The following is a 27,500-nucleotide window of genomic DNA, read 5'->3' as shown; positions in this document are numbered from 1 at the left end:
GTAACCCCTCCACCTTCAAATAATTACCACTAAACCGCGAATTAAGTATATAACTAATAAGCTTGTGCCGGAGGCCCCGGGGGGCCAGGCGTCTATGACGTCTCCTGGCCAAACCCCAATTGGCGGAGCCAGGAGATTGAATCTCTACCCTCGGGGCTCCTCCAGAAACAACAAAAAGCCACTACGGGTGGCCACGTGGAATGTTCGAACGCTCACTGCGGAGGAGAGGCTGCCACTCCTCTGTCGGGAGCTGGACCGGTACCGCCTGGATGTCTGTGGTATTCAGGAGGTCCGGAGGACCGGCTCTGGCTCCTGCCACCATGAGGGGTGGACAGTCCTCTACTCGGGGCAGCAGACTGCCAAACAACAGGGTGTGGCTCTTCTTTTAAACAAAATAATGAAGGGGGCGTGGGAGCGTGGCGGTGAGGTGTGGGAAGCTGTAAGCCCCAGGCTACTTTGGGCTCGCCTTCCCATCAACCGGAGGCGAGGAGTGGTGGTCGTGGTTACTTATGCCCCACCGAAGACGAACATCCGTGGAGGGATGCAGGCAAGGCCGATGAGTCAGATGCCTTCTATGACCTCCTGTCACAGGTGCTGGCTAAAGTGGCACCTCGGGATAGAGTCATCATGTTGGGTGACTTCAATGCCCGAGTTGGTCATGATGCTGGCACCTGGTCTGGGGTGATGGGAGGGCATGGGCCAGATCAGCTCAATAACAACGGTAGGAGGCTGCTAGATTTTTGTGCAGCCCATGGGCTTGTAATTACCAACACGCTGTTCCGGCATCGGCGCATCCACACAACATCATGGATGCATGCCGGGTCCAAGCAAGAACATCTGCTGGACTACATAGTGACGGAACAGCGGATGCGGGCCCATGTCCTTGACACCAGGACCTACCGTGGAGCTGATCTGCCCTCTGACCATCGACTAGTCATCTATAAGATGCGCCTGCCATTCTTCCACTCCGGTGGTGGATGTACACCCAGGACCCCATTCAAACCCTTAGTGGCATGGTCTCAGCTAGCTGGTGAAAGTTGCAAGCGAGAATTTCATCATCGCTTGCGGCTGGGGTTGGCATCGTCCCCCACTCCTCCTGATGTAGAGGGTAAATGGACGAGGTTTAGGACTGTCACTCATGCGGCTGCAATGGCTGCTTTGGATACGCGGTCCAGACCTCCCTAGAGACCCTGGCTGACAGAGTAGGTGTTCAAGCTGGCTGAGAAAAAGCGACAGGCCCACTCTCATCGGCTACAGCATCCCACGTCGGAGAATGAGGAGGCTTACCGCAGCCTTCGCTCGGAGGTTCGGAGAGCCGTGAGGCGCTGCATGGATGGGTGGTGGTCGCGGGTTGCTGAGGAGATGGAGTCTGCCTCAGTGGCCCGCGATCACAAATCGCTCTTTAACTCCATCAAAAATAGTTTATAGTTTAATAGTTTAGTTTGTGATGTCCATCCTACCAGCACCCTCTGGCAATGTCCAACACCAATCCACCCACCCACTCACCTACCCACCTACCTATCCACCCACCCACCGACTCAACCACCCACTCACCTACCCACCGACTCAATCACCCACTCACCTACCCACCGACTCAATCACCCACCCACCGACTCAACCACCCACTCACCTACCCACCGACTCAACCACCCATTCACCTATCCACCGTCTCAACCACCCACCCACCCACCGACTCAACCACCCACTCACCTACCCACCGACTCAATCACCCACTCACCTATCCACCGACTCAACCACCCACTCACCCGCCCACCTACCTACCCACCCACCCACTCACCTACCCACCGTCTCAACCACCCACCCACCCACTCACCCACCCAATGACCCACCCACTCACTCACCCACTCACCCACCCACCCACTCACCCACCTACCCACCCACTCACCCACCCACCGACCCACCCACTCACCCACTCATCCACTCACCTACCCACTCACCCACTCACCCACCCACCCATTCACCCACTCACTCACCCACCCACTCACCCACCCAACGACCCACCCACTAATCCACCGACCTGACCACCCACTCACCCACCCAACGGCCCACCAACTCACTCACCCACCCACTCACCCACCCCACCACCACCCCACCCATCCCACACCCCACCCAACCTGCTTCTGCAGGGCGTCGGCGCGGGCCTGCAGGGCCTCGGCCTGAGCCTGCTGCTCCTGAAGGCCGAGGCGGCGGCGCTGAAGGTCGCCCTCAAGGACACAGCGAGCCAACTCCAGCCTAGTGGCACGGCCCTCGGACGCTTCCAGAGCCTCGCGGCCTCGGACTCGCTCGCACTCCCAGCGGGACTGCTGGGCACGCAGGCGCTCCAGCTTCTCCTGGTGGGGGGGAGAGGGTGGGTGGGTGGGTGGGAGAGTGAGTGGGTGGGGGAGTGGGTGGGGGGGTGAGTGGGTGAGTGAGTGAGTGGGTAGGTGGGTGGGTGGGTGAGTGAGTGAGTGAGTGGAGCTCGCACTCCCAGCGGGACTGCTGGGCACGCAGGCACTCCAGCTTCTCCTGGTGGGGGGGAGTGGGTGGGTGGGTGGGTGGGGAGGTGGGGGGGTGAGTGAGTGGGTGGGTGGGTGCGTGGGAGAGAGGGTGGGTGGGTGAGTGAGTGGGTGGGTGAGTGAGTGGGTGGGTGAGTGAGTGAGTGAGTGGGTGACTGAGTGGGTAGGTGGGTGAGTAAGTGAGTGGGTGGGTGAGTGAGTGGGTGGGTGGGTGGGTGAGTGAGGGAGTGGGTGAGTGGGGGGGTGAGTGGGTGAGTGGGTGGGTGGGTGAGGGGGTGAGTGGGTGAGTGGGTGAGTGGGTGGGTGAGTGAGTGGGTGGGTGGGTGGGTGAGTGAGGGAGTGGGTGAGTGGGGGGGTGAGTGGGTGAGTGGGTGGGTGGGTGAGGGGGTGAGTGGGTGAGTGAGTGGGTGGGTGGGTGAGTGAGTGAGTGAGTGGAGCTCGCACTCCCAGCGGGACTGCTGGGCACGCAGGCGCTCCAGCTTCTCCTGGTGGGGGGGAGTGGGTGGGTGGGTGGGTGGGGAGGTGGGGGGGTGAGTGAGTGGGTGGGTGGGTGCGTGGGAGAGAGGGTGGGTGGGTGAGTGAGTGGGTGGGTGAGTGAGTGGGTGGGTGAGTGAGTGAGTGAGTGGGTGACTGAGTGGGTAGGTGGGTGAGTAAGTGAGTGGGTGGGTGAGTGAGTGGGTGGGTGGGTGGGTGAGTGAGGGAGTGGGTGAGTGGGGGGGTGAGTGGGTGAGTGGGTGGGTGGGTGAGGGGGTGAGTGGGTGAGTGGGTGAGTGGGTGGGTGAGTGAGTGGGTGGGTGGGTGGGTGAGTGAGGGAGTGGGTGAGTGGGGGGGTGAGTGGGTGAGTGGGTGGGTGGGTGAGGGGGTGAGTGGGTGAGTGAGTGGGTGGGTGGGTGAGTGAGTGAGTGAGTGGAGCTCGCACTCCCAGCGGGACTGCTGGGCACGCAGGCACTCCAGCTTCTCCTGGTGGGGGGGGGTGGGTGGGTGGGTGGGAGAGTGGGGGGGTGAGTGAGTGGGTGGGTGGGTGAGTGAGTGAGGGGGTGGGTGAGTGGGTGGGTGGGTGAGGGGGTGGGTGAGTGGGTGGGTGGGTGGGTGGGTAGGTGGGTGGGTAGGTGAGTGAGTGGGCGACGTCACGGGGGAGGTGGTGCCGTGCCAGGTATGGTGCGTTTCTGGTGTAGGCGCGAGCGCTCAGTCACTCACCCACTCACTCACCCACTCAGTCACCCACTCACCAACCCACTCACTCACTCACCCACTCACCCACTCACTCACTCACTCACCCACTCACTCACTCACCCACCCACTCACCCACCCACCCACCCACTCACTCACTCACTCACCCACTCACTCACTCACCCACTCACTCACCCACCCACTCACTCACCCACTCACTCACTCACTCACCCACTCACTCACTCACCCACTCACTCACTCACTCACCCACTCACTCACCCACCCACCCACTCACCCACTCACCCACTCACCCACCCACTCACCCACCCACTCACCCACTCACCCACCCACTCACCCACCCACCCACCCACCTGTAGTGAGTGTAACTGCTCGGCGCTGGCATTCCCCGCTAGCTCCAGAGAGACGGTTCGCCCCAGCAGGACCTTCCGCTCCCTCTCGCCCCTACGGATTGTCTCCTCCTGCAGCAGGAGGGCCGTCTGGGCGCTGCTGAGGCGGCCATCAGATCCCCGCTTGCCTGGAGGGACAGCGGAGGGGTGGGTGGGTGAGTGGGTGAGTGGGTGGGTGGGGGGGTGGGTGGGTGGGTGGGTGAGTGAGTGAGTGGGTGGGTGGGTGGGTGAGTGGGTGAGTGGGTGAGTGGGTGAGTGAGTGGGGGGGTGAGTGAGTGGGTGAGTGAGTGGGTGAGTGAGTGAGTGGGTGAGTGAGTGGGTGAGTGGGTGGGTGGGTGGGTGAGTGAGTGGGTGGGTGGGTGGGTGAGTGGGTGTGTGGGTGGGTGGGTGGGTGAGTGGGTGGGTGGGTGAGTGAGTGGGTGAGTGGGTGAGTGAGTGGGTGAGTGAGTGGGTGAGGGGGTGAGTGAGTGAGTGAGTGGGTGAGTGGGTGAGTGAGTGGGTGAGTGAGTGGGTGGGTGAGTGTGTGGGTGGGTGGGTGGGTGAGTGAGTGAGTGGGTGGGTGGGTGTGTGTGTGAGTGTGTGGGTGGGTGTGTGTGTGTGAGTGTGTGGGTGTGAGTGTGTGAGTGTGTGTGTGTGAGTGTGTGGGTGTGTGTGTGTGTGAGCGCCGGGTGGCTAAAGCACAGCAGGTTGGCACAGTAGGGGGCGCAGGTGGTGCATCAGCCAGTCATCTCAGTCAGTCGACCCGTGGCACCTGGGTCTGCCCCGTGACCTCCTGCCAGCGGGCGTTCGACACTTCACGTGGCCTCAGGGTGCACATAGCCTGGCACAAGCGTCGTGGTGACGTCACCGCCACTTAGTGGCGAATGGCGGTTGTTGTTGTTGTGTGTGTGTCCGGAGTAAGTACTGAAGGTGATCCAGAGTCTGAGACCAGGAAAGGCACCGGGCAGAGATGATCCCCCAAGCGAAATGCTGAGGGAGGGTGGCGTTTGTGCACAGAATGCCCTATATGACATCATAACAACAGTCTGGACCACTGGACGGGTTCCGCAGGATTGGAAGGATGCCCTGGTGGTCCCCCTCTTTAAGAAGGGGGACCGCACAGACTGTAACAACTACAGGGGCATCTCACTCCTCAGTGTGCCGGGAAAGGTCCTGGCAAGGATTATTCAACATCGCCTTGCCAGGCACGCTGAGGAGAGGCTTGCGGAGCCCCAATGTGGTTTCAGGAAAGGGCGGTCCTGCACAGACGCCATATTTTCTGTCCGTCTGCTACGGCAGAGGTGTAGGGAATTCCAACAAGACCTACATCTCTGCTTTATTGACCTAGTCAAGGTCTATGATACCATCAGTAGGCCTGGGCTCTGGGTTGTTCTTCGTGCTTTTGGAGTCCCTGACCCTCTGCTCACGATCATTAAGGACCTTCATGATGGTGAGCGGGCCCGTGTAAAACTACGTGGCCGGGAGTCAGAGCCATTCCCTGTACACCTTGGGGTGCGACAGGGATGTCCTCTGGCTCCCACGTTATTTAACATCTATTTTGACCACGTAGTTCGTGAAGCCTTCAATAGCTGTACCGGGGGAATCTCCATATGGTACAGATATAATGGGAGGCTGATCGATGCCCGGGTGCGGTCAAGGGATGGCTCCCTATTGCTCAACCACGTTATGTATGCTGATGATTTGGTAATAGCTGCTCAGTCAGAGGAGGAGTTGGAGACGCTGCTGCTGAGACTGGAGCGGTGTGCCACTAAGAGGTGGGGCCTTACCATCAGCCCCACCAAAACTAAACACCTGCCTGGGTATTTTGTACCATCGGACTCTCCATCCCCACAACTCCCAATCGGTGATGGGGCAGTTGTGGAGAGAGTGGAGAGTTTCCCGTACCTGGGCAGTGTGCTTATGACCGGCTCCAGTTTAACAGCAGAGGTCTCACTCCGAATCAGTCGAGCGGCAATATCTTTTCATCGGAAGCGTAACGCTGTGTGGAAGCTACCTGGTCTGTCGCTCCGCACTAAGCATCAGGTCTTCTCGGCCACGGTCATTCCCTCCCTTCTCTACGCTTGCGAAACGTGGACCCCCCTAATGGAGCATCTTCGCCGGTTAGAAACGTGTCTCTCTCCGCGTGTCTCTCTGTCTCTGTGTCTCCGTGTCTCTCTCCGTGTGTCTCTCCCTCTGCCTCCGCGTCTCTCCCTCTGTCTCTGTGTGTCTCTCTCCGTGTCTCTCTCTGTGTCTCTCTCTGTGTCTCTCTCTGTGTGTCTCTCCGTGTCTCTCCCTCTGTCTCCGTGTCTCTCTCCGTGTCTCTCTCCGTGTCTCTCTCCGTGTCTCTCCCTCTGTCTCCGCGTCTCTCCGTGTCTCTCTCCGTGTCTCTCTCCGTGTCTCTCTCTGTGTCTCTCTCTGTGTCTCTCTCCGTGTCTCTCTCCGCGTGTCTCTCTCTGTCTCTCTCCGTGTCTCTCCCCGTGTCTCTCTCCGTGTCTCTCTCTGTGTCTCTCTCCGTGTCTCTCTCCGTGTCTCTCTCTGTGTCTCTCTCCGTGTCTCTCTCCGTGTCTCTCTTCGCGTGTCTCTCTCCGTGTCTCTCCCCGTGTCTCTCTCCGTGTCTCTCTCTGTGTCTCTCTCCGTGTCTCTCTCCGTGTCTCTCTCCGTGTCTCTCTCCGTGTCTCTCCCTCTGTCTCCACGTCTCTCTCTGTCTCCGTGTCTCTCTCCGTGTCTCTCTCTGTGTCTCTCTCCGTGTCTCTCTCCGTGTCTCTCTTCGCGTGTCTCTCTCCGTGTCTCTCCCCGTGTCTCTCTCCGTGTCTCTCTCCGCGTGTCTCTCTCCGTGTCTCCCTCTCTCTCCGTGTCTCTCTCCGCGTGTCTCTCTCCCTGTCTCTCTCCCTGTCTCTGTCTCCGTGTCTCTCTCTGTCTCTCTCCGTGTCTCTCCCTGTCTCTCTGTGTCTCTGTGTCTCTCTCCGTGTCTCTCTCCGCGTGTCTCTCTCCGTGTCTCCCTCTCTCTCCGCGTCTCTCTCCGCGTGTCTCTCTCCGTGTCTCTCTCTGTGTCTCCGTGTCTCTCTCCGCGTGTCTCTCTCCGTGTCTCTCTCCGTGTCTCTCTCCGCGTGTCTCTCTCCGTGTCTCCCTTTCGCTCCGTGTCTCTCTCCGCGTGTCTCTCTCCGTGTCTCCCTCTCTCTCCGTGTCTCTCTCTGTGTCTCCGTGTCTCTCTCCATGTCTCCCTCTCGCTCCGTGTCTCTCTCCGCGTGTCTCTCTCCGTGTCTCCCTCTCTCTCCGTGTCTCTCTCCGCGTGTCTCTCTCCGTGTCTCCCTCTCTCTCCGTGTCTCCCTCTCTCTCCGCGTCTCTCTCCGCGTGTCTCTCTCCGTGTCTCTCTCTGTGTCTCCGTGTCTCTCTCCGCGTGTCTCTCTCCGTGTCTCTCTCCGTGTCTCTCTCTGTGTCTCTCTCCGTGTCTCCCTTTCGCTCCGCGTCTCTCTCCGCGTGTCTCTCTCCGTGTCTCCCTCTCTCTCCGTGTCTCTCTCTGTGTCTCCGTGTCTCTCTCCGTGTCTCCCTCTCGCTCCGTGTCTCTCTCCGCGTGTCTCTCTCCGTGTCTCCCTCTCTCTCCGTGTCTCTCTCCGCGTGTCTCTCTCCCTGTCTCCCTGTGTCTCCGTGTCTCTCTCCGCGTGTCTCTCTCCGTGTCTCCCTCTCTCTCCGCGTCTCTCTCCGCGTGTCTCTCTCCGTGTCTCCCTCTCTCTCTGTGTCTCTCTCCGTGTCTCTCTCTGTGTCTCTCTCCGTGTCTCCCTCTCTCTCCGCGTGTCTCTCTCCGCGTCTCTCTCTGTGTCTCTCTCCGTGTCTCCCTCTCGCTCCGTGTCTCTCTCCGCGTGTCTCTCTCCGTGTCTCCCTCTCTCTCCGCGTGTCTCTCTCCGTGTCTCTCTCTGTGTCTCCGTGTCTCCCTCTCTCTCCGTGTCTCCCTCTCGCTCCGTGTCTCTCTCCGTGTCTCTCTCTGTGTCTCCGTGTCTCTCTCCGCGTGTCTCCGCCACACACCTTCCTCCGTCTCTGCGAGGGAGCGCTGCAGCTGCTGCATACGTGAGTTGGTGCGGTCACGGTCAGCCTCCATCTCCTGCAGCTGACGAGCCAAAGTCAGAGCCTCCAACCGGCACTCCTCCTGACACACACACACACACAGTGACACACACACAGTGACACAGTGACACACACAGTGACACACACACAGTAACACACACAGTGACACACACAGTGACACACACACAGTGACACACACACAGTGACACACACACACACAGCGACACACACAGTGACACACACACAGTGACACACACACAGTGACACACACAGTGACACACACAGTGACACACACACACACACAGTGACACACACACACACACACAGCGACACACACACAGTGACACACACAGTGACACACACACAGTGACACACACACAGTGACACACACACAGTGACACACACACACACAGTGACACACACACACAGTGACACACACACAGTGACACACACGCACACACACAGTGACACACACAGTGACACACACACAGTGACACACACACAGTAACACACACAGTGACACAGTGACACACACAGTGACACACACACAGTGACACACACACAGTGACACACACACACACAGTGACACACACACACAGTAACACACACACAGTGACACACACAGTGACACACACACAGTGACACACACACAGTGACACACACAGTGACACACACACACACACACACACAGTGACACACACAGTAACACACACACAGTGACACACACAGTGACACACACACAATGACACACACAGTGACACACACAGTGACACACACAGTGACACACACGCACACACACAGTGACACACACACAGTGACACACACACACAGTGACACACACAGTGACACACACAGTGACACACACACACAGTGACACACAGTGACACACACACAGTGACACACACAGTGACACACACAATGACACACACAGTGACACACACACACAGTGACATACACACACACAGTGACACACACACACACAGTGACACACACAATGACACACACAGTGACACACACACACACAGTGACATACACACACACAGTGACACACACACACACAGTGACATACACACACACACACAGTGACACACACAGTGACACACACACACACACAGTGACACACACACACACAGTGACACACACACAGTGACACACACACAGTGACACACACACAGTGACACAGTGACACACACAGTGACACACACACAGTGACACACACACACACAGTGACACACACACAGTGACACACACACAGTGACACACACAGTGACACACACACACAGTGACACACACACACACAGTGACACACACACAGTGACACACACAGTGACACAGTGACACACACAGTGACACAGTGACACACACAGTGACACACACACAGTGACACACACACACACAGCGACACACACACAGTGACACACACAGTGACACACACACAGTGACACACACACAGTGACACACACACACACAGTGACACACACACAGTGACACACACACACAGTGACACACACACAGTGACACACACACAGTGACACACACAGTGACACACACACAGTGACACACACACACAGTGACACACACACAGTGACACACACACAGTGACACACACAGTGACACACACACAGTGACACACACACAGTGACACAGTGACACACACACAGCGACACACACACAGTGACACACACACACAGTGACACACAGTAACACACACACACAGTGACACACACACACACAGTGACACACACACAGTGACACACACACAGTGACACACACACAGTGACACACACAGTGACATACACACAGTGACACACACAGTGACACACACACAGTGACACAGTGACACACACACAGCGACACACACACAGTGACACACACACACAGTGACACAGTAACACACACACACAGTGACACACACACAGTGACACACACACAGTGACACACACACAGTGACACACACAGTGACATACACACAGTGACACACACACAGTGACACACGCACAGTGACACACACAGTGACACACACAGTGACACACACACAGTGACACACACAGTGACACACACACAGTGACACAACAACCGCCATTCGCCACTAAGTGGCGGTGACGTCACCACGACGCTTGTGCCAGGCTATGTGCACCCTGAGGCCACGTGAAGTGTCGAACGCCCACTGGCAGGAGGTCACGGGGCAGACCCAGGTGCCACGGGTCGACTGACTGAGATGACTGGCTGATGCACCACCTGTGCCCCCTACTGTGCCAACCTGCTGTGCTTTAGCCACCCAGCGCTCCGCTCGTTGATCTGAGCGTCGCTCCTCCGCCCTCCGTTGTTGTTGGAGGGCGACTGCCTCCAACTGCCCAGTAGCATCCTTCACGAGCCTCCTCCACAGAGGCCGATCTTGACACCGCTGGTACCGGTCATCGGCAAGTCCACTCAACTCCACGTCCTCCTGTACCACATCACTCCATCTCTTCTCTAGCCCGTGCCGCGCCCGCTTAGCCCCTTCGATCCGGCCAAACAAAAGCTCTTTCGGCATGCGGTGGCTGGGCATGCGGGCTACATGACCCAGTCATCGCAGCCTTGCCCGCCGGAGGCGCTCACCGATGGGACCTTGCCCAGATCTTTCAAGGATTTGTGAGCTCCTCACACAATGCAGCCTGGTTAAACCCAGGATGGATCGTAGGCAGGCCAGCCTAAATGTTTCTAACCGGCGAAGATGTTCCATTAGGGGGGTCCACGTTTCGCAAGCGTAGAGAAGGGAGGGAATGACCGTGGCCGAGAAGACCTGAAGCTTAGTGCGGAGCGACAGACCAGGTAGCTTCCACACAGCGTTACGCAACCGATGAAAAGATATTGCCGTTCGACTGATTCGGAGTGAGACCTCTGCTGTTAAACTGGAGCCAGTCATAAGCACACTGCCCAGGTATGGGAAACTCTCCACTCTCTCCACAACTGCCCCATCACCGATTGGGAGTTGTGGGGGCTGAGTGTCCGATGGTACAAAATACCCAGGCAGGTGCTTAGATTTGGTGGGGCTGATGGTAAGGCCCCACCTCTTAGTGGCACGCTCCAGTCTCAGCAGCAGCGTCTCCAACTCCTCCTCTGACTGAGCAGCTATTACCAAATCACACAGTGACACACACCGGTACAGTATGACTACAACCACGTGGTTACCACTACAACCACGTGGCTACCACTACAAATCACGTGGTTACCACTACAACCACGTGGTTACCACCACAAACCACGTGGTTACCACCACAAACCACGTGGTTACCACTACAACCACGTGGTTACCACTACAACCACGTGGTTACCACCACAACCACGTGGTCACCACCACAAACCACGTGGTCACCACCACAACCACGTGGTTACCACTACAACCACGTGGTTACCACTACAAATCATGTGGTTACCTCTAAAACCACGTGGTTACCACCACAACCATGTGGCTACCACTACAAATCACGTGGTTACCTCTAAAACGACGTGGTCACCACCACAAACCACGTGGTTACCTCTAAAACCACGTGGTTACCACTACAACCACGTGGTTACCTCTAAAACCACGTGGTCACCACCACAAACCACGTGGTTACCACTACAACCACGTGGTTACCACTACAACCACGTGGTTACCACTACAACCACGTGGTTACCACCACAAATCACGTGGTTACCTCTAAAACCACGTGGTTACCACTACAACCACGTGGTTACCACCACAACCACGTGGTCACCACCACAAACCACGTGGTCACCACTACAACCACGTGGTCACCACCACAAATCACGTGGTTACCACCACAACCACGTGGTTACCTCTAAAACCACGTGGTTACCACCACAACCACGTGGTTACCTCTAAAACCACGTGGTTACCACTACAACCACGTGGTTACCACTACAACCACGTGGTCACCATCACAAACCACGTGGTCACCACCACTACAACCACGTGGTCACCACTACAACCACGTGGCTACCACCACAAACCACGTGGTTACCACTACAACCACGTGGCTACCACTACAGCCACGTGGTTACCATCACAAACCACGTGGTTACCACTACAACCACGTGGTTACCACTACAACCACGTGGCTACCACTACAACCACGTGGTTACCACTACAACCACGTGGCTACCCCTACAAATCACGTGGTTACCACTACAACCACGTGGTTACCACTACAACCACGTGGTTACCACTACAACCACGTGGTTACCACCACGACCACGTGGTTACCACTACAACCACGTGGTTACCACTACAACCACGTGGCTACCACTACAAATCACGTGGTTACCTCTAAAACCACGTGGTTACCACCACAAATCACGTGGTTACCTCTAAAACCACGTGGTTACGACTACAAGCACGTGGTTACCACTACAACCACGTGGGTCACCACCACCACAAACCACGTGGTCACCACCACCACAAACCACGTGGGTCACCACCACGTGGGTCACCACCACCACAAACCACGTGGGTCACCACCACCACAAACCACGTGGGTCACCACCACATGGGTCACGATCACCACAAACCACGTGGGTCACCACCACGTGGGTCACCACCACCACAAACCACGTGGGTCACCACCACGTGGGTCACCACCACGTGGGTCACCACCACCACAAACCACGTGGGTCACCACCACGTGGGTCATGATCACCACAAACCACGTGGGTCACCACCACGTGGGTCACCACCACCACAAACCACGTGGGTCACCACCACGTGGGTCACCACCACGTGGGTCACCATCACCACAAACCACGTGGGTCACCACCACGTGGGTCACCACCACGTGGGTCACCACCACCACAAACCACGTGGGTCACCACCACCACCACGTGGGTCACCACCACGTGGGTCACCACCACGTGGGTCACCACCACGTGGGTCACCACCACGTGGGTCACCACCACGTGGTTCACCACCACCACCACAGACCACGTGGGTCACCACCACCACCACGTGGTTCACCACCACCACCACAGACCACGTGGTTCACCACCACCACGTGGTTCACCACCACCACGTGGTTCACCACCACGTGGTTCACCACCACCACCACCACCACGTGGTTCACCACCACCACGTGGTTCACCACCACCACGTGGTTCACCACCACCACCACCACCACCACAGACCACGTGGCTTACCCGCTCTCGCTGGCAGCTGCGCAGCTCCTGCAGGAAGTTGCGCAGGGCGGCGTGGACCACGTCGGCCTCGGGCTCGCAGGCCACCGCCTGAGCCTGACCCTGAGCCTGAGCCCCGTCCAGGTCGTCAGCGGCCCCCGGGTGATGGCGGCGCTGCTGCTGCTGCTGCTGCTGCTGCTGGTGGTGGTGCTGCTGCTGGTGCTGGTGGTGCTGCTGGTGGTGGTGGTGGTGCTGCTGCTGGTGGTGCTGGTGGTGGTGCATGGGCGACGGAGACCGCCTGGGCGACGGAGACCGCCCCTTCAGAGCGCCGGGCCGATCCGGTGACTGACTCCGTGAGCCTGGACTGCCTGGGTAGCGACGGAGGAGTGGGTGGGTGTGGGTGTGGGTGGGTGTAGGTGTGGGTGTGGGTGTGGGTGTGGGTGGGTGTGGGTGTGGGTGTGGGTGGGTGTGGGTGTGGGTGGGGGCGAGATTGTCAACACTCGTCCCCGAAGCTCTGGCGACCACGGGTGGACTCGAAGTCCTGTCGGGGTGCTTCGGGCAGAGCGGCGTGGGTCGGGGGTTTTACTACACTATACACTACACTATACACTACACTATACACTACACTATACACTACATTATACACTATACACTACACTATACACTACATTATACACTATACACTACACTATTATACACTACACTATACACTATACACTACACTATACACTACACTACTATACACTACACTACTATACACTACACTACTATACACTACACAATTATACACTACACTATACACTACACTATACACTACACTATACACTACACTATACACTACACTATACACTACACTATACACTACACTATACACTACACTACTATACACTACACTATTATACACTACATTATACACTATACACTACATTATTATACACTACACTACAATACACTACACTATACACTACACTATACACTACACTATTATACACTACACTATACACTACACTATACACTACACTATACACTACACTATTATACACTACACTATACACTACACTATACACTACACTATACACTACACTATTATACACTACACTATACACTATACTACTATACACTACACTATTATACACTACACTATACACTACACTATACACTACACTATACACTACACTATTATACACTACACTATACACTACACTATTATACACTACACTATACACTACACTACTATACACTACACTATACACTACACTATACACTACACTATTATACACTACACTATACACTACACTATACACTACACTATACACTACACTATACACTACACTATACACTACACTATACACTACACTATTATACACTACACTATACACTACACTATACACTACACTACACACTACACTATACACTACACTATACACTACACTATTATACACTACACTATACACTATACACTACACTATACACTACACTATACACTACACTATACACTACACTATACACTACACTATACACTATACACTACACTGTACACTACACTGTACACTACACTATACACTACACTATACACTACACTATACACTACACTATACACTACACTATACACTACACTATACACTACACTATTATACACTACACTATACACTACACTATACACTACACTATACACTACACTATACACTACACTATACACTATACACTACACTATACACTACACTATACACTACACTATACACTACACTATACACTACACTATACACTACACTATTATACACTACACTACTATACACTACACTACTATACACTACACTATACACTACACTATACACTACACTATACACTACACTACACACTACACTACTATACACTACACTATTATACACTACACTACTATACACTACACTATACACTACACTATACACTACACTATTATACACTACACTATACACTACACTACTATACACTACACTACTATACACTACACTATACACTACACTATACACTACACTATTATACACTACACTATACACTACACTATTATACACTACACTACTATACACTACACTATACACTATACACTACACTATACACTACACTATTATACACTACACTACTATACACTACACTATACACTACACTATTATACACTACACTATACACTACACTATTATATACTACACTATTATACACTACACTATACACTACACTACTACACACTACACTATACACTACACTATTATACACTACACTATACACTACACTATTATACACTACACTATTATACACTACACTATACACTACACTATTATACACTACACTATACACTACACTATACACTACACTATACACTACATTTTACACTACACACTACACTATTATACACTACTATACACTACACTATTATACACTACACTATACACTATACTATTATACACTACACTATACACTACACTATACACTACACTACTATACACTACACTATACACTACACTATACACTATACTATACACTACACTATTATACACTACACTATACACTATACTATTATACACTACACTATACACTACACTATACACTACACTATTATACACTACACTATACACTACACTATACACTACACTACTATACACTATACTATACACTACACTACTATACACTACACTATACACTACACTACTATACACTACACTACTATACACTACACTACTATACACTACACTATACACTACACTATTATACACTACACTATACACTACACTATTATACACTACACTACTATACACTACACTACTATACACTACACTACTATACACTACACTATTATACACTACACTATACACTACACTATACACTACACTATACACTACACTATACACTACACTATACACTACACTATTATACACTACACTATACACTACACTATTATACACTACACTATTATACACTACACTATACACTACACTATACACTACACTATACACTACACTATACACTACACTATACACTACACTATACACTACACTATACACTACTAGACACTACACTATACACTACACTACTATACACTACACTATTATACACTACACTATACACTACACCATACACTACACTATTATACACTACACTATACACTACACTATTATACACTACACTATACACTACACTATTATACACTACACACTACACTATTATACACTACACTATACACTACACTATACACTACACTATTATACACTACACTATACACTACACTATACACTACACTATTATACACTACACTATACACTACACTATTATACACTACACTATTATACACTACACACTACACTATTATACACTACACTATACACTACACTATACACTACACTATTATACACTACACTATACACTACACTATTATACACTACACTATTATACACTACACACTACACTATTATACACTACACTATACACTACACTATACACTACACTATACACTACACTATACACTACACTATACACTACTAGACACTACACTATACACTACACTACTATACACTACACTATTATACACTACACTATACACTACACTATACACTACACTATACACTACACTATACATTACACTATACACTACATTATACACTACACTATACAACTATACTATACAACTATACTATACACTACACTATACACTACACTATACACTACATTATACACTACACTATACACTACTAGACATTACACTATTATACACTACACTATACACTATACTATACACTACACTACACTATACACTACACTATACACTACACTATACACTACTACACTACACTATATACTACACTATACACTACACTATACACTACATTATACACTACACTATACACTACACTACTAGACACTACACTATTATACACTACACTATACACTACACTATACACTACTACACTATACACTACTACACTACACTATTATACACTACACTATACACTACACTATACACTACACTATTATACACTACACTACTAGACACTACACTATACACTACACTATACACTACACTATACACTACACTACTAGACACTACACTATACACTACACTATTATACACTACACTATACACTACACTATACACTACACTATACACTACACTATACACTACTAGACACTACACTATACACTACACTATTATACACTACACTATACACTACACTATACACTACACTATACACTACACTATACACTACATTATACACTACACTATACAACTATACTATACAACTATACTATACACTACACTATACACTACACTATACACTACACTATACACTACATTATACACTACACTATACACTACACTACTAGACATTACACTATTATACACTACACTATACACTATACTATACACTACACTATACACTACACTATACACTACTATACACTACACTATACACTACTACACTACACTATACACTACACTATACACTACATTATACACTACACAACTATACTATACAACTATACTATACACTACACTATACACTACACTATACACTACATTATACACTACACTATACTCTACACTACTAGACACTACACCATTATACACTACACTATACACTACACTATACTATACACTACACTATACACTACTATACACTACACTATACACTACTACACTACACTATACACTACTATACACTACACTATACACTACACCATACACTACACTATACTAAAAACTATACACTATATACTACACTATACACTACACTATACACTATTATACACTAAGCTATACACCACATTATACACTACACTATACACTACACTATACACTACACTATACACTACACTATACACTACACTATACACTACACTACACTATACACTACACCATACACTACACTATTATACACTACACTATACACTACACTATTATACACTACACTATACACTACACTATACACTACACTATACACTACTAGACACTACACTATACACTACACTATTATACACTACACTATACACTACACTATACACTACACTATACACTACACTATACACTACACTATACACTACACTATACAACTATACTATACAACTATACTATACACTACACTATACACAACACTATACACTACACTATACACTACACTACTAGACACTACACTATTATACACTACACTATACACTACACTATACACTACACTATACACTACACTATACACTACTATACACTACACTTTACACTACACTATACACTACACTATACTATACACTACACTATACACTACACTATACACTACATTATACACTACACTATACAACTATACTATACAACTATACTATACACTACACTATACACTACACTATACACTACACTATACACTACACTACTAGACACTACACTATTATACACTACACTATACACTACACTATACACTATACTATACACTACACTATACACTACTATACACTACACTATACACTACTACACTACACTATACACTACTATACACTACACTATACACTACACCATACACTACACTATACTAAACACTATACACTATATACTACACTATACACTACACTATACACTATTATACACTAAACTATACACTACACTATACACTACACTATTATACACTACACTATACACTACACTATACACTACACTATTATACACTACACTATTATATACTACACTATTATACACTACACTATACACTACACTATACACTACACTATTATACTACACTATACACTACACTATTATACACTACACTATTATATACTACACTATTATACACTACACTATACACTACACTATACACTACACTATTATACACTACTATACACTATTATACACTACACTATACACTACACTATTATACACTACACTATTATACACTACACTATACACTACACTATACACTACACTATTATACACTACACTATTATATACTACACTATTATACACTACACTATACACTACACTATACACTACTACACTATACACTACTACACTACACTATTATACACTACACTATACACTACACTATACACTACACTATTATACACTACACTACTAGACACTACACTATACACTACACTATACACTACACTATACACTACACTACTAGACACTACACTATACACTACACTATTATACACTACACTATACACTACACTATACACTACTAGACACTACACTATACACTACACTACTATACACTACACTATTATACACTACACTATACACTACACTATACACTACACTATACACTACATTATACACTACACTATACAACTATACTATACAACTATACTATACACTACACTATACACTACACTATACACTACACTATACACTACATTATACACTACACTATACACTACACTACTAGACATTACACTATTATACACTACACTATACACTATACTATACACTACACTATACACTACACTACACTATACACTACTATACACTACACTATACACTACTACACTACACTATACACTACACTATACACTACACTATACACTACATTATACACTACACTATACAACTATACTATACAACTATACTATACACTACACTATACACTACACTATACACTACATTATACACTACACTATACTCTACACTACTAGACACTACACCATTATACACTACACTATACACTACACTATACTATACACTACACTATACACTACACTATACACTACTATACACTACACTATACACTACTACACTACACTATACACTACTATACACTACACTATACACTACACCATACACTACACTATACTAAAAACTATACACTATATACTACACTATACACTACACTATACACTATTATACACTAAGCTATACACCACATTATACACTACACTATACACTACACTATACACTACACTATACACTACACTATACACTACACTATACACTACACTACACTATACACTACACCATACACTACACTATTATACACTACACTATACACTACACTATACACTACACTATTATACACTACACTATACACTACACTATACACTACACTATACACTACACTACACACTACTAGACACTACACTATACACTACACTACTATACACTACACTATTATACACTACACTATACACTACACTATACACTACACTATACACTACACTATACACTACACTATACAACTATACTATACACTACACTATACACTACACTATACACTACACTATACACTACACTATACACTACACTACTAGACACTACACTATTATACACTACACTATACACTACACTATACACTATACTATACACTACACTATACACTACACTACACACTACTATACACTACACTAACTACACTACACTATACACTACACTATACACTACACTATACACTACATTATACACTACACTATACAACTATACTATACAACTATACTATACACTACACTATACACTACACTATACACTACACTATACACTACACTATACACTACACTACTAGACACTACACTATTATACACTACACTATACACTACACTATACACTATACTATACACTACACTATACACTACTATACACTACACTATACACTACTACACTACACTATACACTACTATACACTACACTATACACTACACCATACACTACACTATACTAAACACTATACACTATATACTACACTATACACTACACTATACACTATTATACACTAAACTATACACTACACTATACACTACACTATACACTACACTATACACTACACTATACACTACACTATACACTACACTATTATACACTACACTATACACTACACTATACACTACACTATACACTACACTATTATACACTACACTATACACTACACTATACACTACACTATATACACTACACTATTATATACTACACTATTATACACTACACTATACACTACACTATACACTACACTATTATACACTACTATACACTATTATACACTACACTATACACTACACTATACACTACACTATTATACACTACACCATTATACACTACACTATACACTACACTATACACTACACTACTATACACTACATTATACACTACACTATACACTACACTATACAATACTACTATACACTACACTACTATACACTACACTACTATACACTACACTACTATACACTATTCTACTATACACTACATTATACACTACACTACTATATACTACATTATACACTACACTACTATATACTACACTATACACTACACTATACTATTATACACTACATTATACACTACACTACTATACACTACACTATACACTACACTATACACTACACTATACAATACACTAAACTATACACTACACGACTATACACTACACTACTATAAACTACACTATACACTACACTACTATACACTACACTATACACTGCACTATACACTACACTACTATACACTATGCTATACACTACACTATACATTACACTACACTATACACTACACTATACACTACTATACACTATACACTACACTACTATACACTACGCTACACACTACACCATACACTACACTATACTAAACACTATACACTACACACTACACTACTATACACTACACTATACACTACACTATATACTACACTATACACTACACACTACATTATACACTGTACTATACACTACACTATACACTACACTATACACTACTACACTACACTATACACTACACTATACACTAACACTATATACTACACTACACACTACGCTATACACTACACTATACACTACACACTACACTATACACTACACTACTATACACTACACTATACACTACACACTATACACTACACTATACACTACATTATACACTACACTATACACTACACTATACACTACATTATACACTACACTATACACTACACTATACACTACTATACACTACTCAGTCAGTCACTCACTCAGTCACTCACTCGGTCAGTCACTCCGTCAGTCACTCAGTCACTCACTCGTTTATTCACCCACTCAGTCACTCACTCACTCAGGCACACACTCAGTCACTCGCTCACCCACTCACTCACTCACCCACCCACTCACTCACTCACCCACCCACCCACCCACCACTCACTCACCCACCCACCCACTCACCCACCCACTCACCCCACCCACTCACTCACCCACCCACCCACTCACCCACCCACCCACTCACTCACTCACTCACCCACTCACCCACCCACTCACTCACCCACTCACCCACTCACCCACCCACTCACCATCAGTCTCTGCGTGGCCTGAGAGGGCAGCTGAGGGGCTGGCTGCCCTCTCAGCTGCCCTCTCAGCTGCCCTCCGGCCACTGCGTCCAATGCCGAGGGTCCGGCGCAGGACAGAGTGGAGGCTGGAGAGCCTGTAGCAGTGGTGGGGGGCAGCAGTGGTGGGGGGCAGCAGTGGTGGGGGGGCAGCAGTGGTGGGGGGGGGGTCACAGTGGGTGGGGGAGTCAGCAGTGGGTGGGGGGGGTCACACCCCCTGTGTGAGTGAGTGAGTGGGTGGGTGGGTGAGTGAGTGGGTGGGTGGGTGAGTGGGTGGGTGAGTGAGTGGGTAGGTGAGTGAGTGGGTGAGTGGGTGGGTGAGTGAGTGAGTGGGTGAGTGAGTGAGTGGGTGGGTGAGTGAGTGAGTGGGTGGGTGGGTTGGTCAGTGAGTGAGTGGGTGGGTGAGTGAGTGAGTGCGTGAGTGAGTGGGTGGGTGAGTGAGTGGGTGGGTGAGTGGGTGAGTGAGTGAGTGGGTGAGTAGGTGAGTGAGTGGGTGGGTGAGTGAGTGGGTGGGTGAGTGGGTAAGTGAGTGAGTGGGTGGGTGAGTGGGTGGGTGAGTGAGTGGGTGAGTGAGTGGGTGGGTGAGTGTGTGAGTGAGCGAGTGAGTGGGTGAGTGAGTGAGTGGGTGGGTGGATGAGTGAGTGGGTGGGTGGGTGAGTGGGTGGGTGAGTGGGTGAGTGAGTGAAGTGAGTGGGTGAGTAGGTGAGTGAGTGGGTGAGTGAGTGAGTGAGTGGGTGAGTAGGTGAGTGAGTGGGTGAGTGAGTGGTGAGTGAGTGAGTGAGTGGGTGGGTGGGTGGGTGAGTGGGTGAGTGAGTGGGTGGGTGAGTGAGTGTGTGAGTGAGTGGGTGGGTGAGTGAGTGGGTGGGTGGGTGGGTGAGTGAGTGATTGGGTGAATGGGTGAGTGAGTGAGTGACTGAGTGAGTGAGTGGGTGGGTGAGTGAGTGAGTGGGTGAGTGAGTGAGTGGGTGGGTGAGTGAGTGAGTGGGTGGGTGGGTTGGTCAGTGAGTGAGTGGGTGGGTGAGTGAGTGAGTGAGTGGGTGAGTGAGTGGGTGGGTGAGTGAGTGGGTGGGTGAGTGGGTAAGTGAGTGAGTGGGTGAGTAGGTGAGTGAGTGGGTGGGTGAGTGAGTGGGTGGGTGAGTGGGTAGGTGAGTGAGTGGGTGGGTGAGTGGGTGGGTGAGTGAGTGGGTGAGTGAGTGGGTGGGTGAGTGTGTGAGTGAGCGAGTGAGTGGGTGAGTGAGTGAGTGGGTGGGTGTGGGTGAGTGAGTGGGTGGGTGGGTGAGTGGGTGGGTGAGTGGGTGAGTGAGTGAGTGGGTGAGTAGGTGAGTGAGTGGGTGAGTGAGTGAGTGAGTGGGTGAGTAGGTGAGTGAGTGGGTGAGTGAGTGGGTGAGTGAGTGAGTGAGTGGGTGGGTGAGTGGGTGAGTGGGTGAGTGGGTGAGTGAGTGGGTGAGTGAGTGAGTGGGAGTGAGTGAGTGAGTGGGTGGGTGTGAGTGAGTGGGTGAGTGAGTGGGTGAGTAGGTGAGTGAGTGGGTGAGTGAGTGAGTGAGTGGGTGAGTGGGTGAGTGAGGGTGAGTGGGTGAGTGGGTGAGTGAGTGGGTGAGTGGGTGAGTGAGGGGTGAGTGAGTGGGTGAGTGAGTGAGTGAGTGGGTGGGTGAGTGGGTGGGTGAGTGAGTGGGGGTGAGTGGGTGGGTGAGTGAGTGGGTAGGGTGAGTGAGTGGGTGAGTGGGTGAGTGAGTGGGTGGGTGAGTGGGTGAGTGGGTGAGTGAGTGGGTGGGTGGCTGAGTGAGTGGGTGAGTGAGTGAGTGGGTGAGTGGGTGAGTGAGTGAGTGAGTGGGTGGGTGAGTGAGTGGGTGAGTGGGTGGTGAGTGGGTGAGTGAGTGGGTGGGTGGGTGAGTGGGTGAGTGAGTGGGTGAGTGAGTGAGTGAGTGGCTGAGTGAGTGGGTGAGTGTGTGGCACCTCCCCCCCCCCACCACCCCCACCACCACCCCCCCACCCCCCCCCCCACCCACCCCCACCCACCACCACCCACCCACCACCCCCACCCCACCACCCCCACCCACACCACCACCACCCACCACCTCACCGGAACTCGGCGTCCCTCCGCTCCGACTCGCTCCTGGCCAGCTGCTCCTCCGTGGCCTTCTCCCTCCCCTCGGCGGCGCTCAGGGCCAGCCTGAGGCCGGCGGCCTCGGCCGCGGCCCCCGCCAGCCGGGCCTCCAGGGCCCGGCAGGAGTCGCCGGCCCGGCGCTCGGCCTCACGGCTCTCCTCGAGCGCCGAAAGGAGGCGGCGCTCGCAAGCGCGCCACTCACCCTCCTGGTCGTGCACGCGGTGCTGGAGAGACGCGAGCTGAGGAGGTGGTGGGTGGTGTGGGTGGGGGGGGTGGGGGGAGTGGGGGGAGTGGGGGGTGAGTGGGGGGGTGAGTGGGTGGGTGGGGGAGTGGGTGGGTGGGTGAGTGAGTGGGTGGGTGAGTGGGTGGGTGAGTGAGTGGGTGAGTGGGTGGTGGTGGGTGAGTGAGTGGGTGAGTGGGTGGGTGAGTGAGTGGGTGGGTGAGTGAGTGGGTGAGTGGGTGGGTGAGTGGGTGGGTGAGTGGGTGAGTGGGTGGGTGGGTGAGTGGGTGGGTGAGTGGGTGGGTGAGTGAGTGGGTGAGTGGGTGGGTGAGTGAGTGGGTGAGTGGGTGGGTGAGTGGGTGGGTGAGTGGGTGAGTGGGTGAGTGAGTGGGTGAGTGAGTGGGTGGGTGGGTGAATGAGTGGGTGGGTGGGTGGGTGAGTGAGTGGGTGGGTGGGTGGGTGGGTGAGTGGGTGAGTGGGTGGGTGGGTTGGTGAGTGAGTGAGCAAGTGGGTGAGTGGGTGAGTGAGTGGGTGGGTGAGTGGGTGAGTGAGTGAGTGAGTGAGTGGGTGAGTGGGTGGGTGGGTGAGTGGGTGAGTGGGTGGGTGGGTGAGCAAGTGGGTGAGTGAGTGAGTGGGCGAGTGACCGTGAGTTCTTAACGCCCTTGTTAGAGACCTCCTCATCTTCCTCCTCCTCCTCCATCACCACCACCACCACCACCCACCCACACCACCACCACCACCCACCCACACCACCACCACCACTACCACCCACCCAACCACCACCGCCACCACGCACCCACCACCCACACCACCCTCACCACCACCACCACCACCACCCACCCACACCACCACCCTCACCACCACCACCACCACCACCGCCCACCACCATCACCACCACACACCCACACACCCACACCTCTCACCACCACCACCACCACCACACCCCCACCACCCTCACCACCACCACCACCACCACCCTCACCACCACCACCCACACCACCACCACCACCCACAGCACCACCACCACCACCACCACCACCACCCACCCACACCACACCACCACCACCCTCACCACCACCACCACACCCACACCACACCACCACCCACCACCACCACCCACTACCACCACCACCACCACACCACCACACACCACCACACCACCACCACCACCACCACCCACACCACCTCCACCATCACCACCACACACCCACACACCCTCACCACCACCATCAAACACACCCACCACCCCACCACCACCATCATAACACACCACCACCACCACCACCACCTACACCACCCACACCACCCACCACCACCCACCCACCCACCACCCACACCACCACCACCACCACCACCTACACCACCCTCACCACCACCACCACCACCACCCTCACCACCACCCACCCACCACCACCACCATCCACATCACCACCACCACCATCACCACCACCACCACCCACCACCACACACCCCCCACCACCCACCACCCACCACCACCACCACTACCACCACCCACACCACCACCATCACCTCCACCACTACCTCCACCACCACCACCCACCCACCACACCCACACCACAACCTCCACCACCTCCTCCTCCATCACCACCACCACCACCCACACACACACACCCACCCAACTCCACCATCACCACCACCACCACCACCACCACCCACACACCACCACCACCACCATCACCTCCACCCACACCACCACCACCACCCACACACCCACCACCCTCACCACCACCCACACCACCCTCACCACCACCACCCACATCACCTCCTCCACCACCACCACCACCCTCACCACCACCACCACCACCACCACCACCTACACCACCCTCACCACCACCACCACCACCACCCTCACCACCACCCACCCACCACCACCACCATCCACATCACCACCACCACCATCACCACCACCACCACCATCACCACCACACACCCACACCACCACCCACCCTCACCCACACCACCTCCACCACCCACCACCACCCACCCACCCACCCACACCACCACCACCACCACCACCCACACCACCACCCACACACCACCACCACCCCACCACCCTCACCACCACCCACACACCACCAACACCTTCACCACCACCACCACCACCCACCTCTCTCCGCAGCGTCTCACGGCCGTGCTCCGTGTCAGCGATTCGCTGTGCCAGGCCCAGCGAGTGTCGCCGGCGCTCCTCCTCACGCTCGTCGTCAGCGGCCACGCGGCTCTGAAGGGCTGCGGCCTCCTCACCACGCTTACAGCTCTCAGTGTCCAGGAGCTTCACCTGGGGGCCGGTGGGCGTCAGGCAGTGGTGGTGGTGGTGGTGTAGTAGTAGTAATGTAGTAGTAGTAGTAGTAATGTAGTAGTAGTAGTAGTAGTAATGTAGTAGTAGTAGTAGTAATGTAGTAGTAGTAATGTAGTAGTAGTAGTAGTAGTAATGTAGTAGTAGTAGTAAATGTAGTAGTAGTAGTAGTAATGTAGTAGTAGTAGTAATGAAGGGCTGCGGCCTCCTCACCACGCTTACAGCTCTCAGTGTCCAGGAGCTTCACCTGGGGGCCGGTGGGCGTCATGTAGTAGTAGTAGTAGTAATGTAGT

The 27,500-nt window shown here is 50.9% G+C and overlaps 1 protein-coding gene across 1 annotated transcript in view; it reads right to left on the bottom strand.

Moving 5' to 3' along the window:
• LOC142908180 (uncharacterized) overlaps positions 1-27,448 on the bottom strand; it is a 37,992-nt gene extending 10,544 nt beyond the window's left edge. The window contains exons 1-7 of the mRNA XM_076058499.1: positions 27,022-27,448; positions 24,650-24,912; positions 22,537-22,667; positions 13,307-13,650; positions 8,093-8,213; positions 4,058-4,221; positions 2,136-2,351 (exon numbers count right to left, since the gene is read on the bottom strand). Of these exons, the coding sequence (XP_075914614.1) occupies positions 2,136-2,351; positions 4,058-4,221; positions 8,093-8,213; positions 13,307-13,564 (759 nt within the window). The 5' untranslated portion in view covers positions 13,565-13,650; positions 22,537-22,667; positions 24,650-24,912; positions 27,022-27,448. The remainder of the gene's footprint in view (positions 1-2,135; positions 2,352-4,057; positions 4,222-8,092; positions 8,214-13,306; positions 13,651-22,536; positions 22,668-24,649; positions 24,913-27,021) is intronic.
• Positions 27,449-27,500: the final 52 nt, after the last annotated feature.

This window comes from Petromyzon marinus (genome assembly GCF_048934315.1).
Source record: "Petromyzon marinus isolate PM22_M1 ecotype Great Lakes invasive population chromosome 75 unlocalized genomic scaffold, UKy_Petmar_22M1.pri1.0 chr75_unloc.5, whole genome shotgun sequence".
Lineage (NCBI taxonomy): Eukaryota > Metazoa > Chordata > Hyperoartia > Petromyzontiformes > Petromyzontidae > Petromyzon > Petromyzon marinus.
Note: the sequence above shows the minus strand (reverse complement) of the source record. Positions and strands in the feature narration are given on the sequence as shown.